Source organism: Cupressus sempervirens, chromosome 5 (assembly GCF_028749045.1).
Source record: "Cupressus sempervirens isolate cs-2001-9-10 chromosome 5, ASM2874904v1, whole genome shotgun sequence".
Taxonomy (NCBI): Eukaryota; Viridiplantae; Streptophyta; class Pinopsida; order Cupressales; family Cupressaceae; genus Cupressus; species Cupressus sempervirens.
Window position 1 is genome coordinate 203,829,222 of NC_143122.1, and position 19,375 is coordinate 203,848,596.

Sequence of the window (19,375 nt, forward strand, 5' to 3'; positions counted from 1 at the left end):
CTTGGTAAAGACCAATAAAGGGTTAAAAATCAAAGGCCTAAAAAGGGTGAATCCTAATCTTGGGGTAGACTAAGGTAGTTTTGGACCACTTGGAAGGAAATCCCAACTGGAAATTTCAAGCAAAGATCAATGTCAATGGTTGCTAGGTGAAAGGTGATAAATTTCAAGCAAAGATCAAGCAAATTGAAGCATGATCAGTCACAACAAAAATACAATCAGGATCAATGTCAATGGTTGCCATTGTACCTGATTTGATAGATGAAGGTATTAGTTTGCCTGCTTGGTTGGGCAAGATCACTATGAAGAGAAGGAAGGTTTTGTTGCCCCCAGATAATCTTCCTATCAAGGAAACTAAGTTTGAATCTTTGAAAGATAAGATTGTTTCAAGGATTGTAGTTGATTCCGATAAGACTAAGTTTGCAAAGGTTGAACCATTGGTGGACAAACCGACTGAAGAACTTAACCGTTCAAATTACTAGTTCACCAAAATCGAACTTGGTAAGAAATCACAGGTTGTCTACAAGATGCTCGTGATGCACTTGCCAATGTATCAAAGAGCAATTATGAGTTATGGGAGAAGAAGAATCAACTCAAGCAGGAGGTTGCTTGCCTAAATGAGGTTATTCAACAATAGTCTTTGCAACATGCACTCATTACATCTCAGCCACCTCAAGAAAAACGAATAATGTAAGCGGCAAAAACTTGGTTTGGAGAAGTTGTCTTTGAAGGAGTTCAGGCCATCACAGATGTGGTTAAAATCCTTGAACATATCATACGCATTGAAGAGATGTTGCATGACCTAATTGCATCTCTGAATCAAGAAGCTAACACCTTCAAAGAAATTCTTTGTGATGTGATTGGGATGAAATCGCCAATTCTGATTTGGATGGCCTGGTTGCATGTGATGTTGTCCCATCTTGCAAATTGTTCTATAGGTGTCACGAACTCATGGGTTACAAGGAAGAGATGTTGAGGAAACTTGTAAGAAAGTTCCAAGCATCTTTAGAAGATTGTCAGTCAATTGAAACTGAGGTAATGTGTGGCCTGGAACAGATGGAATATCAAGTTCTTACTAAGCATGACAACTTGATTGCAATAGTCAAGGTGACTTCAGAATATACAGTCAAAGTTAATGCTGATTTCAATTTTGAAGATTTTGGTTCTCACACAGTGAATAGGTTTTCTTTGTACAAATCCTTAGCAAAGCACCTACAAGATTCTCTGGAGGCAAATTGTAAAGTTGTAAAATCAGCATATGTCGACATAATCAGAATTGAAGCTATATCAAAGACAATGGAAATCTCATATCTTCCTACAGTGTGTGATGTCATCGTCAAGTTTAAGGCACTTAAGAACAATCCTTAGGATTGTTTATGTTAAGGCCTGAAATTTGCACCCTACCAAATTTTGTGAAATGAACTGGAAATTTCAAGTATCATGGAATCACTCATAGGCAATGGGATTTTCCTATGGAACTGAGTGAATCTCTCAGTTATAGGTCGGCTCCTTAAGATAATCACCTAAGTTTTTGAATACTAAAACAAACTAGATTTGATAGGAAAAGGGAAGAAGATGCAGAAATAAAACCTTAAAAACTGAACCTAGCTACTAAGTGATACACCAAAACTTATTGATATAGAACACATGAATGACTTCACTTCGTAGCATCTCTTTTATGACTTAAACACGTTTTCTTTATTAAGGCTTACATAAATGTTTCATAGTGGGGTTCTGAAGAAAAAGCTAAGGAAAAGATACTATTTCACTTAACAATCCTAAAGACGTGACACACACACTGCAACCTGCAAACAAACTTACAGTTTTGCAATCTGATAAGAGTTGAGACTGATCAAAAGAAGTCCTAAAACTCACTATTTTCTCTTATCCATCAAACATTTACACAAAATTTGCAGAAATAGAAGGTTTATAATCAATCTAAAGAAAATTTGCTCCAAAATGATTCAATTCATATATTGAGTATTCCCAAAACTGAATTACAAAGACAAGGGCATAATAGAATGTCACAAAATCCTCTGCATAATCAGAACTCCCCAAACAATAAGAGTAAATAGAATGTCGTCGCTTGGTTTGCTGTGCAAGAATTAAGGCTTGATGTTTAGCTTGTACGACATCGATTTGTTCCTTCTTATCTCTATCCTTATTTAGTGTGTTTGGCATATATACTTTTCATGGGTGAATTTGAAAACAACACATATAGAAAAGAACACTTTTATTTATATAGTCTCTGTACATCATTATGGTAATCTGTGCAACCGTTACAGAGGTTAGTTCTCTTTTCCTACACACTTTACTCACATTCCCACGCCCTCGAGCTCATGGGTGGGGGTGTCAATGGCTTCCATCACGCTCTTCCACTTCTCATCGGATGTGTTCCCAAAAGTTCTAAAGGATCTGTTGCCTTTGTTGTTCCTGTTTTATCTCCTCATGTTGATGCTGTTGTGCCAAGAAGGCTTGTGCAAACAGTCTAGGAAATTGATGCAGCAATCAATTGGCAGTGGGGCTCACATTGACGAAGTGCCGAACTGTATCCTCTGTAACCTCTTCCCAAACAGTTTCTCTCCACACAAAGGTTTCAAAGCTCGACCAGAATAAAATATGGAAATTCTCCATTAGTTCGTGCTCTCCCTGGAACAGCTCGGGAATTCCATTTTCATTTACACTCATGTTCTCCTCCAAAGATATTCCCGTTGACTCTGTGTCATATGCCATCAATTGTGTCGCTTTACTAGATTCGAAACAATAATGGCACAAAATGTTTTCTCTACTGTGTAACAGAACTAATGCATTCAGAATGGAAAAGTACTTCAACCATAAAATAGAGAATAATCACCATCTACAATAGTATTAAATACCAACATGTCTCTATCAAAGGAAATAAAGGGTACATATAGTATCTGAGGGGTCGCAAGGCAAACCATCGCGATCGTGCAACTCCCTCGGATATGCCAACTGCTTACTACCCATTTTCCTGACAACAAACTATGGCAACTTCTAATTTTTCAACATTGAGGTGGCTCCCTATGACCTACTCTATGTACTAGATCCGGTTGGAATTGCTCCCAAGTTTAATGCATTGGACTTGAATAGATTGTTTTGATTAAAAAAGCTCTCAATCGTGCATGTATCCTCTATGCATCTATCTTTGATGTGCTCTGCACTCTATGTCCTTCTGCCCTCCAATCACCTTGACTCCCTTCGGTATAGGGTCTCTAGTTCTACTCTTCGATAGTCCCTACTTCCTTGTGGTGTGAGGGCCAAGTGTCCTCGACGGTGTAGTGTATTTTCAATCAATTCAAATAATATGTCAATTTTAATCAATCCCCCATTGGTGTACCCTTCAGCACCCTGGTCCACTTCGAACCCTTCTGCACACTCCTAGTTCCCCTTCAGGTAACCCTTTTGTGTTCCCGCAATATAGCCGCCATCTTCACTTGACTAACTCTTCTAACCATAGTGCTCTTTGACAGGCTTTTTACTTGTCCTCTTGTGCCTTCGGAATACATTTCCTATCTTTTTTCCAAGTCAGTGACATCAATTACCTCCACCATATGGATTGAGGATGTGTTGTTGTTGATGACTCTTGTTGCGCTCATCTTCCATTCAAGTCTTCTCCTTGTATCAATGTAATATTTTTTGAGGGTGATCCTCCCGATTTTCCTCCTCACAAATTGTGGATGGCAATAAAGAGTAGTGCCAGAAGCCTTGGCAAGTAGCACATAAGACGATCCACTATTGGACTTAGCCTAAGTTTATCCCAAACCGCATTCTACAGAACTTCATATTCTACCTTCCTTTGGATGTAAGTCTTGACGGATGCCTTTAGTATATTTTCACAATCCTTAGTCAATGTTCTTTCCCCTTTAAATTCTTCATTATTGTTGACTTCACTTGGTTGGTTTCCCATTATAGTTTTCTCACCATGTCAAATGTCTACTATCCCCTTGGGTAGCCAGACCACACTCTAAAGAACTTTTATTCCATCTTCCTTTGGACGTAAGTCTTGACAAATGCCCTTAGTATATTGGCAAAATCCTTCGTCAATGCTCTTTCTCCTTTGAATTATTCATTATTGTTCACTTCATCGCTTGTTGGTTTCCCATTATAGTGTTCTCACCATGTCATGTGTCTACTATCCCCTTGGGTAGTTCATTCCTAGACTTGTTTTGGCAACAACACCAAATGTTTGCCCCATAGAATAGTGTTTAGAACATAACAGAATGCAAATAAGATATAACAATACACATGCACAATGTATCGAAAACTCACAGACGTCTATTCATTGATCACAAAATTACAATGTATCTCCAGAATGGTCACGGCAATGGTACTATGACAACATCACCACATAACAATTGCCATATAAAGGTGTTTAGGTGCCAATGGTCAGCAACCACTGGCCAACTGCAGACACCTCGACAACAACTAACTACTACTAATCATCTCGACAAAAAATTCATGGAGCAAAAAGTTGTTGAATCAGAAGAGATGTGAGAATCAACTCACTCTAAAATGCATCAAAATAATACTTCCAACCAATTTACATAATCTGGTTCAACATCTAAAAGCTAATGTTCATATTTTAGCTCATCTTTTATATGTACGATAAATTGATTTTCAATTGACCTACACTATCTTTTTTTAAGTACAACTTATTAAGATAAACACAGAAAACATTAAAAATACAAAATATAACTGAATATCAAAATACCAAATTACTAATAACTAATTGTTAAGCATTATACCTTCAATATTTGCAGCACCAACTTTTAAGTACTATTATTTCTAACCCTGGAATAATTAAACCGAAGAAAATTCCATGTAATATCAACATAGCTTTCACACTCACCTAACTCATCAAGTTCTACAACAAAGGGCTTCACACCAAGTTCTTGGAACAAGCCTTTTGCTTCCTGGCAATACCTGCAATGCTATTATTAACATTTCAGTAGTTGACCTTCTTTGCCTTAAAGATTAAATCATTAAAAAAAGAACACGGTTTATTCTGAATGATGCACCTCTTCTCAAAATAATATTTTTTTTTTAACATAAAACCTTTTTTAGTATAAATACATTACTTAGATATAACATTATAGCTTATTGATGAAATAGAACTAAATTCTAAGATAAATATGGAACTTTGAATCAGATAGCATGCTGATAGGAATAAACACTAGGCAATTCCAATTCTTCACATACAACAGTTTAGTCGCACACAACACAGAACTTCTCTGATTCTACTTCATGGATTGAAGCCTCAAGTGTAACTCGCACTTACTATGTGTACAGTTATAATGTGGGTTGTGAGATTTACCCATACAACATGATCTTGACTGTGGTCCATGGTGATGCATCTTGAGGGACCTGTACCATGACCTAGATGTTTGGAGAGAGAACATCCCCTGTCTCTCTACCCTGTCCCACTTTCTTTAGGAGATGGCCCTTAAAAGGGAACGTCAAGGGAACACCACCTGTTTTAGCAGTACTTTTGGAAACACCATAGAACCCATGGGACAGCCGGGGGGCAGGGTTATGGGTTCTGAACAATCCCCAGCAATCCCAAGGATGCTAAGGTGTACCTAGAAAAATGCATTTAAGAAAAGAACAAAAAAGGACAAAATGCATTTAATGGAAGGAAAAAAAAAGTAAAGAAAATTTAAAATTAGATTACTAGTAGTAATTTTCATATATTAAATAAATCATTAAAATGTTTTCAAGTTGACACAAAAACAAAAAGCACTTGTAAGAAATTTCTTTATAAAATGTATTATTTTGATAGCTGTCCCCCCACCATCCTGGAAATCCAGGGAAAATTTTGCCACTCATTAAAACTTGGAGAAACACTGGACTCCACAAATCAGATCCTCATAATCCTACAGCATATAGAGTTCTCCAAACTTATAAACCCACATCCTGTGAACGACAAAAAACCATTAGTAAAGCTGCTTTAGGACCGGACAGAACCCAATAACTTATTCAGCGATGACAAGGTCGTTAGCATCCAAAGGACTAAACTACAATAAGTGAATTAAGTCCAGCAATGTCAATATGGGCATATGCCAAAACAAATTCATATATAGCAAAAATTATACAAACAATTGTGTATGGCTGAATCATGCTGTATTTTGGGTCTCTTCATAAACTCAATGATGAATATAGATAAAAAATTAACCCTGTTTTTTATCATAAAACACATTGTACACAACAGTAAGCCATGAATTCTGTGAAAATTGCTGGCAACTGACTTGTTTCTAGAGATTAAACCCACTGATAAAACATAATCACTCAACACACTACAGGAAATATGCAAATACTCTGCAAAGACTCTCCATGATCAGAGGTAGTTTTACATAATAAATAATTGATGCACGGGTAAAACTATAGTCAGTCTAGAAATCACAGTTATTTTAATAAAGTTGTCTTTCTGCTGTTGTTAGGATCAATAGCAAAATACTGAAGTTGCACAAGGTTTAAAGAGTCTCTCTGACAGCGACGGAGGGTTTGGCATCATAGCTTACAACTTTCCAGGTCCTAACATCAATAAACAAAACAAGGCTGGGTCTTTTACTTGAATTGATTTGTTTTTCTGTATCTATCTAGAAACCAAAAAAATCAAAGAAACTTATGTAGAAAATAATTCTTATTTTATTAAAAGTGCATTCTACCTTTCTTCTAACAATGAAATTAAATTCAAGATGAGGTAAAAAGTAGATGTACAATGTGCTAGTGTAGTTTTGTTTCCTAGTTGGTTATTTTATTTTCCTATAGCTAGGTTTTTCCTATAGCTCTATTTTAGCTTGCTTGGGACTAATAAAGAGAGTGCTAGTGTGAGTGGACCCAAAGTATTGGTATCTTATATGGGAGTTTCACTTGCCTATTTTAGACGATTGTGGTGGATTCTTCCCATTTGTTGTCTTTGCCACCTCTCCCCTCTCTCATTTTCTACATACTCACTCCAAGCTAGTCTTGGTGATCCATTTTATTAGATTGTAATTGCATTCTGTAGATTTTGAAATCTCTTGCATTTCTCCTAATGCTATTTTGCTTCTTCAGCATTTGCAGCTCTCTTGGAGGCTAACTTTGTGTTATTATTTTAATCTTGTATCATTTGTATTCACAATTTTTCTATTCTTTGCACTATAGTCATTTTGGGTCATTCATCTTTTCAAATTCTAACGTAACACCAAAGGGGTAGATGCTCAAATAGATAAGCCCTTGTTTTCTACAATGGTGAACCAGTTTGAAACCATGTAACGAAACCAAAGCCTAGGAGTGCATGCTGTAGCAGGTATTTCCATGATTATTCTGATATCCCCAAAGTTGACAGGTCTATAGTAATTTCATTGGAATTATAAGTCTCGCAGTTGGACATATTGTTCCCTAGTGGACAAGTTGTGTGACCCAAAAGCAAACCCTCACTAACTAATCTATAAAAAAGGTCGACTTCATAGAAACACAATTTGTATCAATGCTTACCTACAACATTAATAATTTGGAATATGTAAAACCAAACCTTAAAAAAACCTAGATTATACTGACGTTTACACAACTTTAATATACCATTATTATGGACTTAACTATTAGGCCCTAAAATGATAAATCGAAGTCCCAGTGTTCCAAGGGGACACGTTCCCTATGCTTTTAGGTTCGTACCCGTCTTGTGGACGAAACGGGGATGCAAGAACAGATTTTTGCCATCCCCAAAGCTGTCCCCTTTTTGCCAAATTCGGAAAAGTCCCCAAAATGGCAAAAAAAATTGGGCAAGAAACTTGGGGACGGCCAGCAGTACCGAAGATGGCTTTGTCGTTCCCTAGCTGTCCCCTTTTTTCCAGCTATTCAGGTAAAGGCAAAACAGTAAATTTTGCTTTATGTGTGGGTCCGTAGTTGTCTTAAAGACATAATAAAAATGTGCAAACCATATTTATCCATTAGAACACTAAAACACTAACTCTTCTACTCATTTTAAGATATGATGTACTTGCTAAGAGAGAAAAATAAACATAGAGCAATAGCAGCAATGAAGAAAGATTGCATTTAGTATTTCTATTTACTGCTTACAATTTTAGTTGCACTTCTCTTTATTCCATTCTAATTTCATGCATAATACTTGAAGACTTTAGGCATTTTGATTTTACTATGTATGTATGTGATATGTTATAATGGAGGTTCTTAGTATTTGTCATTTGATAATTTTCCATGTATTGATCTTCTCAAATGTCTATAGTGAATGATTTATCAATGTTATGATATGCATACTTGAATTTTGTCTCTCTATATAAAAAAACTCCCCTATGTTGTTGATCATCGTCCCCTAAAGTCCCATCCCCTAAATTTTGGCTTTGACTCGTCCCCGTACCGAAAACACGTCCCCATCCCAAAAACTCCGTGGAGCATTATTAAATCCTAACATGTACTACTTGAATCTAGCAAACCTGTCAAGATTGCGTTCCATATGTACATTTAAATGGATAAACTGAATTATAAATTTGACCAATAACGGAAGATTAACTACAAACTACATTTATATTAAACAGTTCACAAATGCTTTACAAAACATTTGGTATCACAATAATATCCAATTGAAATACAATAGCTCTAATAAAATAAGAACATGGATATAACAAAAAATCTTAACTACTTTATTTAGTCTACAACAATATTATAATTACAATACTAAGTCGTGCTACTCGTCTAGGGTTCTATAATAACACACACATCACCTAGATGGGATAAAGATGAGTTGTGCTGCCATGAAAGCTTCAATATGATTGATCTATTCTTCCATGTCTGTTGTATGTGTTATATCTGTTTACCATATGGGTAAATAGATTAATGCATACAGAAAATAGACAAGAACAGCTGTACTCTTTATTATTCGCATATGCCAAAGACATTACATAGTGCTTCTGATAATGATTACAATGATCCCGGAGGGTGTATAAATACTTTCCTAAGAAACTTCCCGAAGGGCCATCGACTACATAACAAGAACCTTCCCAAATGCCCCGTCAGCTACATAGTATTTGCCAACGACATACATCTCGTCGGCTACACAATAATTACCGATGACATCATCCCCCCAAAAAGAAAAGTCGTCTCCGGATGACAATACAACAAAACTCAAAACAACTAATTACATTTATGCATAAAAACAACATAAACATCATGAACTAGAAGGCTATGTCTCTGACTATGTAGACCGGCTGCATCATAGCTGATACACTTGCTCCGTCCGGACCTTTAAATCAGCTCTGATCTGGGAGTTCTCCTCTACTACCTCCTTTAGCATCAATGTGACCTCATGGCATTCAACTTCTTTCTGATTGTGATCTTTCTTTGCTACTTCCTTCTCTTATAATGCTGCTGCAAGTTGCTGATCGGCCTCCTGCTTCCCTCGTCTAATTTCCTCGAGTTGGGCTAACAATGCTGTCCACTTTGTTTCCCATGCCAATTGCTAGGTAGCAAGTCGGTCGGCCATCTCCTCCCGAGCCTTCTCTGCAGCCTCCCGAGCTTCTTGCCCAGTCTATGCCTGTCGTCTCTCTATAAGCACCAACTCTGCCAAGAACTTGCTTTTCTCGGCAATGTCACTAAGGCATGAATGGATATCCTTATCCTTTTCCTTTGCTACAGGCGTAGGATGTTGCGTCTGTACCCTCCTTTCTGCTTTTTCTGGTGCCTCTACACTATGATCGCCTGCTTCTAGTGATGTGGGGACCTCGACCACCTCGCTGTTTGACCAAATTGCTTCTAACTGAAGATCCTCTCGCATAGGAGACTGAATGGAGGGACCTCTGGCAATAGGAGCAAGTAGCTGTCGCCTCAGGTACTCACTCGCCCAAATCGCTGAGCTAATCTGTTCCACTGCTGGCCTCTGGGGTTCTGCTTTTGGCATGCTCAAATCAGCATCCTGATTCGCTGCCTCATCCAATAGGGTGTCGGCTATCATGACTACTACATCCCTCCCAATCACCTCTAATCAGACCTACTCCTCTGCGCCTCCCTGACTGACCCCTCCCTCTGTGGCTGTCAACTCTACTATAGGAGATGGTTATGGCAAACTTACTACTGACTAAAGTGATCCCTACTCTGGAGGTACGAGGGTCAGTTCCTAAACTACTAGCTAAGATTGTGTTCCCGTAGGTGTATCCGTTGGTGATGCTATCCTTTGGCTTACTGAAGGTTGGGCAGCCGCTGAATGTGAAACTAATCTTGCTACTGTTGTTGTTGTCCATGATCTAGGATCTAGAGTGATTGGGGTCATCACCACAGGATGCCGAAATTGTCTGAAACCTAGAATGTGAACATATGCCATAGTGTGCATGTGCAGAGCTGAAAATGATGGTGTAGCTACTACTAGTGCAGCCATCAATTGCCGCGGAAATCAAAGTGGGGTTGCTAAAATCACCCCAACTTCCTCATCATCATCCTCCTCATCCTGCTCCACCTCCTCCATATGCTCTGAGTCATCCTCCTCACAAGATGTATCTTAGTGGCCACTATCTGTGTTACCCGATTCCTCCATCTCCCGCTGTACCCTCTTTTGGCCAATGCCTTTCTGCCCTCCAAGGGAGTCTAAATACCTCCACTGCATTATCAGAGGCTCACCATGTACTGCCGGACTTGGCTGTATTTCCAACTTTTCTTGGGGTATCGTCTTCGCAATTGCCTCCAAGAAGAGTTAGTGCGGCATGTAAAATGTTTTATGCTACAGTGCGGCATGTAAGAAGAGTTAGTGCTCCAAGAAGAGTTTATGCTCCAAGAAGAGTTAGTGCGGCATGTAAGAAGAGTTAGTGCGGCATGTAAAATGTTTTATGCTACAGTGTCATAAACTCATCCATGCGTGTGGCCAATAGAGAAGCCCAGTTATAAACCCTCCCGTTCATGAGTCCGTTCATCATACTGACCAGTGGAAAGGAGATATCCGATACCCTACTGGACCTTGTAAGTCTACTCTTTATCACGTCCATGAGACACCTCCAATGGGCTTCTTTGATGTCAGATTTCCGCAACCCTCTTCTCTTGGAGTTCTGAGTAAGGGCATCTTTCTGCTGCTATACCTGATCCTGGCACACTAATTCTACCAGCTTCAATTTCCTCTCCTTGTCCATCTTTTGTGGCTATCAATTTTCTTGCCTCCTTGTGTCGTTCCTGGTATGCCAAATACTCTGGTAAAGTCAGCTGGCCGAAACGATACCACTACATCGTATCCCAAGTACGAAACTGTACTTTTACAAGTGTCTGTCATATGCCTCGATCATGATACGCAAGACACCTTCGAAATCTCAAATACAAATCACTGACATCTGGATTGCCCACTCTACCTGCGCCTTCTATATGCTTGCTTTGACAAGGTGGTCATCCGGATTTTCATTCCACCATTTCGTGCATTCAGCCCATTTAGTCCTTCAAATGCTACATTTTGTGGTGTCAACTGTACATTCGGCTGGTTCTGCACCTTAGCCCTTTGTTTCCCCTTGTCTTTTCTAGCTAGCTGCGCTTGTGAAGGTCCTGCTTGCATACTTTGACTCATGGCTGAATCGTGATCAAGTTTCTTCCTCCATGCCTTTTTCTAGCTAATTGCATGAATTACCATTAGGTCAGTTGCATTTGCCTTATATCTTGAAAAATTCCTTTCTTTTCGTATGGACCTGTATAGTCTTCCTCTAATGCCTTGAGCTCTGGTATGACTTTGTTCCCTCCCTTGAACTGTAGCTTTTTTTTATCTTGGAAGGTACGGTTTTCATGGTATGGTTGCACTCCCTATACTCCTAAGCCATATAGTCATACAGCCTCCTCTTACTTGCTAGTGACAAGGATTTACGGTAGATACATCCAAGGTATATCACAAGCTGCAAATTTTTGAATCAACCACAATTTCCATCATTCCAAGTATTTACTCAATTCCTGCGACTTACATTTTTCTCCATCACTACCCAGATAAAAGCCCTCGTACCTCCTTTAAACCCGCAATTTTCTGGAACCCAAGCAATGATTCTTACTTTAAATGCAACCCATCAATTGTTCTTTCCACCTACATTCCCTCTCCTCATTACTTCAAACAACACCCACACATTAAGAAAAAGAACAAAAACTTCCAGTCGAAGGCCTACCTAAGCCTGTACAAAAGTTGGTGCGAACTTATCCTATGTACGGAGGCATTAAAATGAATGTAACTTAACTTGATCGCCGTACTATGCCAGGAGTTCAATTGTCGTACGGTGCCTGTAGAACTATTTTATATTGTCATACAGCGGACTTTAGTGATGCCTCCAGAAAGTATATGTGCCATATAGTGCCTCCAAGAACTACTCATCTGCCGTACACTGCCTCCAGAAAGAATGGTGCCTCCAGGAACTACTAGTGTCATACAGTGCCTCTAGAAAGAATGGTGCCTCCAGGAACTACTTATGTGTCGTACACTACATGAAGATTGCCGTATGTTGCCTCCAAACAAGCAAATGTTGTCGTACGGCAATTACTAGAGGACTTTATATTCCCTTATGCATCCGTACGGTGCCTGCCTAGAGGTGTTCATGTCGTACGTCTCTGGATGATTTTATGCCTGTACGGTGCCAAAGCTTACAATGCCTCATTTGCAAAGGACCGTATGGCTGATGTTTGCCTCCCTTTATGTTTTTTGAATCACCCTTCATGCCATACGGTGTTACACAAGGCTGTACGGTGAAGGCATATGTATGACCACCTTATGGTACTTTTCCTTCCAATTTTTATTTTTTTCCTACTACTGTTCCTTGATATTCACTGATGGCGACTTAGGTTGTGCATGATAAATTTTTAACTTACAATCGTTCACTATTTTCGGAACTTCCTTTCCATCCAGCGTCATAACTTGATTGCTCCATTATCGCCCACTTCCCGAATTTGATGTCCCGACCCACTTAACTTTAAACTTGCCTAGTTTGATCTCGTTCTAGCCATCATACTTCAACACCCACTGTCCAGGTTGGAACTTGTTTAGTTTCAAGTGTTTATCGTGCCATGCTTTGCGCCTATTCTGTGTCACCTCCGTGGTCCATTGTGCCATTAGCCGCTTTTCCTCTAGCTTGTTCAAATTATGCAACCTTTCTCTTAGGCTTTCCATGTCGCCCAACTTATTTTCCATCGCAATCCTCAGGCTCAGTATCATGAATTCTGCCGGTACCACTACCTCTTGTCCGAACATCAATTGGAACGGTGTGTGTCCTGTTGTCACCTTGTATGTCGTGCAGTATGCCCAAAGGGCCGAGGGCAATTTTTCCTCCCAGTCTTCACCTTCAACTGCACATGACTTGTAGATGATTGCTACTAGGACCTTGTTCGTAGCCTCAGCTTGTCTGTTTGCTCTTGGATAGTACAGGCTCGACAATGAATGATAGATCTTAAATTCAGTGGTGAGCAGCCGAATAACATGGTTAACAAAGTGTCCTCGCCTATCACTTGTCAACTGTAGTGGAATCCCATACCTGGTAATTATTTGCTCATAAATAAATCTCGTTGTGCTTACCGTCGAGTTATCTAGTAGTGCACGTGCCTCCACCTACTTGGTCAGATACTCTATTGCTACGATAATGTATTGGCACCTAGTTTTGCTCGCCTTCAGAGGTCCAATGAAGTCCAACCCCCATCTTTCAAAAAGTTCCTGTGCGTGTGAGGGGTTACACGGCATGAAGTCCCGCTTTAGCAGTTTCCCGGCCCTTTAGCAAGTGTCACATTCGACGACCCATTCGCGCACGTCATTGTACACTGTTGGCCACCATAGTCCTGTTAGGAGTATCTTTCATGCAGTTGTGTTTGGTCCCATGTGTCCTCCTATCGATCCTTCATGCGCTTCCTTTAGTATCCTTGGAATTTCCTCCTCTAGAATGCATCGCCGTAGGATCTGATCAGGTTCCATTTTGTATAACAGCCCATTGATTAATTGAAACGTTCGGCTCCTCAATACCAACTTCCTTCTCTCATTTGGTGGCATGTCACTTGAAAACTGTCCCATCAAAAGGTACTCTCCAATGCTTGTGTACCATTTTGGCAGTACTGCAATCTGAAATAATTGTGCATCAAGGAAATCATCGTTCACTCGGTCCGCGGGTTCTCCTGTTTTGAGACGCAACAGATGGTCTGCGCTGACATGTTTCTTCGTAGGCCGTACAATGATCTTGAAAGTAAACTCCTGCAGCAAAAGTAACCACCAACTAATTCTTCCTTGGATGATAGGTTTATTAACTAGATACAACAAAGCCTGATGGTCGACATAGAACATGAACAGTGTTGCCAGCAAGTAGTGTTGGAACTTCTGTACTACGTAAACCATGCCCACTGTTTCCCATTTCGTTGTACTGTAATTTTTCTTTGCCTTAGATAGTAGTCGACTGGCGAAGTACATTGGATGATCGAGTCCATGGTTACTTGTCTGTGCCAAGGTTACGCCTATTGCATAGTTGGATGCATCGACATGAACATGAAATTCCTTGTTCCAATCTGGGTACGCCAAGATAGGTGTTGTGGCCAAGCATACCTTCAACCCTTCAAATGATTCATCCTGTTCTTTCTCCCATTTGAACGGTTCTCCTTTGCATGTTAATTTGTTCAACGGGTATGATACTTTGGCGAAGTTTTTGATGAACCTTTTGCAATAGCCTATGTGTCTGAGGAAAGACTTCACCTCCGTGATATTTGTGGATGGTTGCATTTCCAATATCACCCTGACTTTGTCTGGATCCATTTTCAATCCTTCCTTGCAAACTATATGTCCCAACAATTTTCCCTGTGGAACCATGAACCGGCATTTTTTTGGATTTAAAGCTAGTCGTGCCCTCTGACATCTCTCCATGCATTCGCCCAACGCCATCAAATGCTTGTCCTTGGTGCTGAACACAGACCAATCATCCAAGAACGCCTTGAAGTTACCAACAGACATCTTGTCAAATATGTGTAGTATGATCCGCTGAAACGTAGCCGGCACATTGCACAGACCAAACAACATTCGGCTGTACGCATACACCCCTCCTCCTACCACAAATGTTGTTTTAAGCTTATCTTCTTCTGCTATGTAAATTTGATTGTATCCTAAGAACCCGTCCATAAATGACTAAACTTCATGTCCGGCTACCTCCTCCAATATGTTGTCTGTAAATGGTATCGGGAAGGGATCCTTGATTGTTACCACGTTGAGGCATTTGAAATCGACACATATCCAGATCTAGGTCGTATCCTTCTTCAGGGAGATTACTATGGGCGACACCCATTCACTTTTTTGAACCTTGAAAATAATACCGGCCTCCAGCATCCTATTGATTTCCTCTATAACCCGTGCCGCATAGTTCTTGTTCATCCTGTAAGGTCGCTTCTGTATAGGAATTGGGCCTTCGACCAATGAAATGCGGTGTACACAACTCCGGCAATACTCCTTTCAAATCCTTGTATGTCCAAGCAAATACATCTTTGTATTCCAAGAATATTTTAAACGCCGCTACTTTTACTACTGGATCCCAGTTATCTCCCACCAGTATGTTCTTTGGTTCTGTTTCATATCCAAAATTCATGGTTTATACCGTGGCTTCATCATATTTTATCTGCTTCTCTTCACTGAATTCATGCGCAAGTGTTTCATCCAGTGGTGCCTCTCCTTTTATTTCTATGAACTCTTTTGGAAATCTGTCTCCGTTGTGCCCTTCCTCTATCATGAGTATGTTACAACTTCGAAATAGCTCATAATCCTCCATCTGCCAATGAAATAATTCGTTCATCGAATCCAAATCATCGTCCGTCAATCCGCCTTCCAATCGTAGGACTCCTTCTGGATCTGGTTCTATTCGCTGCTTCCCTTCATCCTCGTCTTCGGAATCAGATGAGAGCGCTTCCTCGCCCACCATTTGCATGTGCAAATTAATAATGAATTTCCTCCCTTTGCTCTCTAGTGATAGAGTATTCTTCTTCCAGTCATGTTTAACTTTGGCTTGTACAAGCCATCCACAACCCAGAATGGCATCATATCCTCCCCTCTTCAACGAGATGACGACGAAATCGAGTCAGAACGGCTGTGTTCCAATAGTTACTGGTTGTGCCATCAGGACTCCCAATGGTTTGATCCCGTGCTGGTCTGCCGTGAGCAACTAGAATGTAGGTGGCCACAACGTTGGTTGTCCCAACTTCTTCCAGGTATCTTCTGGTAGGACGTTTACCCCTGAACCTCCGTTCGCAATTGTGTCTGTCAAAACAGTTCCCAGAATTCTCATTTCGACAACCACCAAATGCCGTCCAAATGTAGGGCTAACAGCATTGGGTCCACTGCACTTGCTCTGCTTTCCTACTCCCTTCGGTCCGCTGTACTTGCTCCACTTTCCTTCTCCCTTCCATGTTCTCCTGGTAATTTAGCAGTTGGGGTGATGTTTGTGAGTGTCGATTAGAGTTGAGGCATTGTGAGCAACAAATCATTTATCTTGATCGGTACTTCAATTTGTAATATCTATAGTACAATGTTTTGTTTCGCACAGTTCTTGTTGAGGTACCAGTAGTGTCCTTCAAGTGTGCTTTCTCCACTTGCGTCACCTTCTCAATTTTCAGCCGTGCTTCCTCTAATCTCTTCTTTTCCTCCATCAGGTCGAGGTACAATTTTGCTTGCTTCCTTGTGATTGCTAGAACCTCCTCTTTGTCCATCCCGATGGTGATTAGATTCACTCTTGATTTCGGGCACTTGGCATCTTCATGATTTTCAAGACCGCACCATCTGCATAACAGCTTCAGTGCATTTGCCGTTGTATAGTCTTGGGCAAAGTGGCCCCACAAATTGCATGCTTGGCATTGTACCATCGGGCGGCCATTCATATCGTACTAAATTCGGCTACGGCTCCCATTATTATTGTTGGCATTGTTGTTTTTCCCTCATCTATTATTTTTGTACCCTCCCGAGGTGGCACCCTTCGTACTGGTGTTTCCACTCCCTCCTGACGCAGAAGCCTCCTGTGTCAGGAACACTTGTTGAGGTCCTCTTGTTTTCATATTGAAGAGGCATTCTTTTGTGGAATGCCCCATGATCTGGCAGATCTCACAGAACTGGTTCTTCAAACAGGATTCCTTGGTATGACCTTCTATCTTACAGTCTATGCACCATAGCTCATTTCCCTTGGTCTCCTTCTGCATATTCTTAAATTCTTTCATCATTCGGATCATATCCTTTTGGAGGGCTCAGACCTTCTTGCTACCCTTTTCGTCATCGCTGCTCTCTTCTTCCGAAGATGCGTCGTCATCTGAATCAAATGAGCTACTCTTCTTCTTCTTTTTTGTCTTCTGCTCACTTTCTAAGTTCATTGCTCGATTGTATGCTTCAATGTATGACGATGGCGGCACAATCTTCATCTTCATTTGCAACTTTGGGTGTAGGCCTTCAATGAACCATCTTTTTTGCAGCCCATCAGCCGGCTTATTTTCCATTTTATTTTATCAAGTCTTTTAATTTCTCGGCATATACTCGGACTATTTCATTTTTCCCCTGTTTTGTGTTGTATATCTCAGCTACAATCTCATTGTCGTCGAGCAACAGTTGAAATTCGGTAATAAACTCCTTTTTAATGCTGTCCCAATTGGTTAATTTTTGGGGATCTGTATCAACAAACCAATCAATTGCTACACCCCTTAGGGTTGTCAAAAATTGTCGGACCCATTCATTTGTATCTATTATGCCATTCACCCTCCAAATTGTTTCGCATGTCTTACAGTGTCTGATTAGATTGGTTGTTCCATCACCATCAAACTTGGGCAACTTCTCCTTTGGTCCTGCTATTATTATCTGATTTTGTGTAGGGGCGCTACACGGTGACATCGACGTTCTGTATTCCGGTACCGACGCTTTGTATTCCAACACCAACGCTCTACACTTCAGCACCAACGCTTTGTATTCTAGCACCAATGCTCTGCACTCCGGCACCAACGCTTTGTATTCCGACACCAGCGCTTTGTATTTCGACACCAACGCTCTGCACTCCAACTCCGACAACTATGCTTTTTGGTGAAGGGTCTCTGTTAAGTGAATTGGTCCATCTTGGAAGTGTATCACGGATGAAAAGTTCACTCCACGCTCGTGCTCCCTCAGCACTCCAAGCCGTGTGAGTTAATTCCCTTCCGTCTAGATTCTCTTCCCTCAGCGAATAGAGGTTCAACAATTCCTCCCTTGCTTCTTCCACCAATTCCACCTGCTATCAAGTCTCCTCCAACAATTCCTCAGCACTTCTGTGTCTGTCGGCAATCTTTTGAAACCTCCTTTTGCGTTCCCCTTGTGACAAAATTAGATTTCCTTGTGCTATGTGTATTTCATCCTTTTCTTTCAGCATATTCTTATTTTTGTTCAGCCGATTCGGCATTACTCTTCATTCTGCTGCCTTTCCAGGTCCATCAGGCAACGGCGCCAAATGTTTACCGTATGGGTAAATAGATTAATGCATACAGACAATAGACAAGAACAGTAGTACTCCTTTTATTATTCGCATATGCTAAAGACATTACATAGTGCTTCTGATGATGATTACAATGATCCTGGAGGGTGTATAAATACTTTCCTAAGAACTTTCCCGAAGGGCCGTCGGCTACATAACAAGAACCTTCCTGAAGGCCCCATTGGCTACACAGTATTTACCGACAACATACATCTCATCGGCTACAAAATAATTACCGATGACAATGTCAACTCAATATAGCCAATATCATCTATTATGATAGCTCAAACAGAACCTATGGGAGAGAATCATTGTCCAACAAGGTTTTCATCCTTTGGCACGTAGTCTTCTAGGCTTTCATCTTTTGACTAAGGGTTTCCATCCTTGAATCTGTGAGCTCAAACACTAGGGTTCAAAACAATTTTGGTTTTAAGGTTTGCATATTTTTGTAATAATATTATCTTTTTACTATCATATCCTTAACACCCATCAAGATGTTAAATTTTGCACCTAGAAATTAAGATAAAACAGCAATAAGGAAAACATGAGATAGATACAAGGGACGCACAAAATTACCCTAGGAAAACCCTTGAAGAATGAAGAGAAAAACCACCCACACAACAAAAAGGATCATTTTATTGATAATAAAATATTCAAGTGTACAATGTATTTTGCTTGAAGTGATATATATAACATAAGAGACTCTTTACATTCTAACTGAAGGTCTCTTCAATTTCCAAAGCATAACTCTTTAAATACAACTCTTTATATTTCCATGCCCTAACGCATGTTGTAAGACACATGTCCTTATATTTAATATTACAATCAATCACAAATGTCATTTTTAGTTGAAGATGACCACAATAGTATTACTGCCCAGAGATAAAGATTTCTTTCGTGATTATAATCTTCAACACTCCTTCTTAGCGAGA

The 19,375-nt window shown here is 40.1% G+C and overlaps 1 protein-coding gene across 2 annotated transcripts in view; it reads right to left on the reverse strand.

The window, feature by feature from the left end:
* The window catches only part of LOC149555125 (glutaredoxin-like), an 81,568-nt gene that overhangs the window by 44,980 nt on the left and 17,213 nt on the right, over window positions 1–19,375 (reverse strand). For both annotated transcript variants that reach the window (XM_089829149.1, XM_089829150.1), the window contains exon 2: window positions 4,868–4,941. In XM_089829149.1, the coding sequence (XP_089685275.1) occupies window positions 4,868–4,941 (74 nt within the window). The remainder of the gene's footprint in view (window positions 1–4,867; window positions 4,942–19,375) is intronic.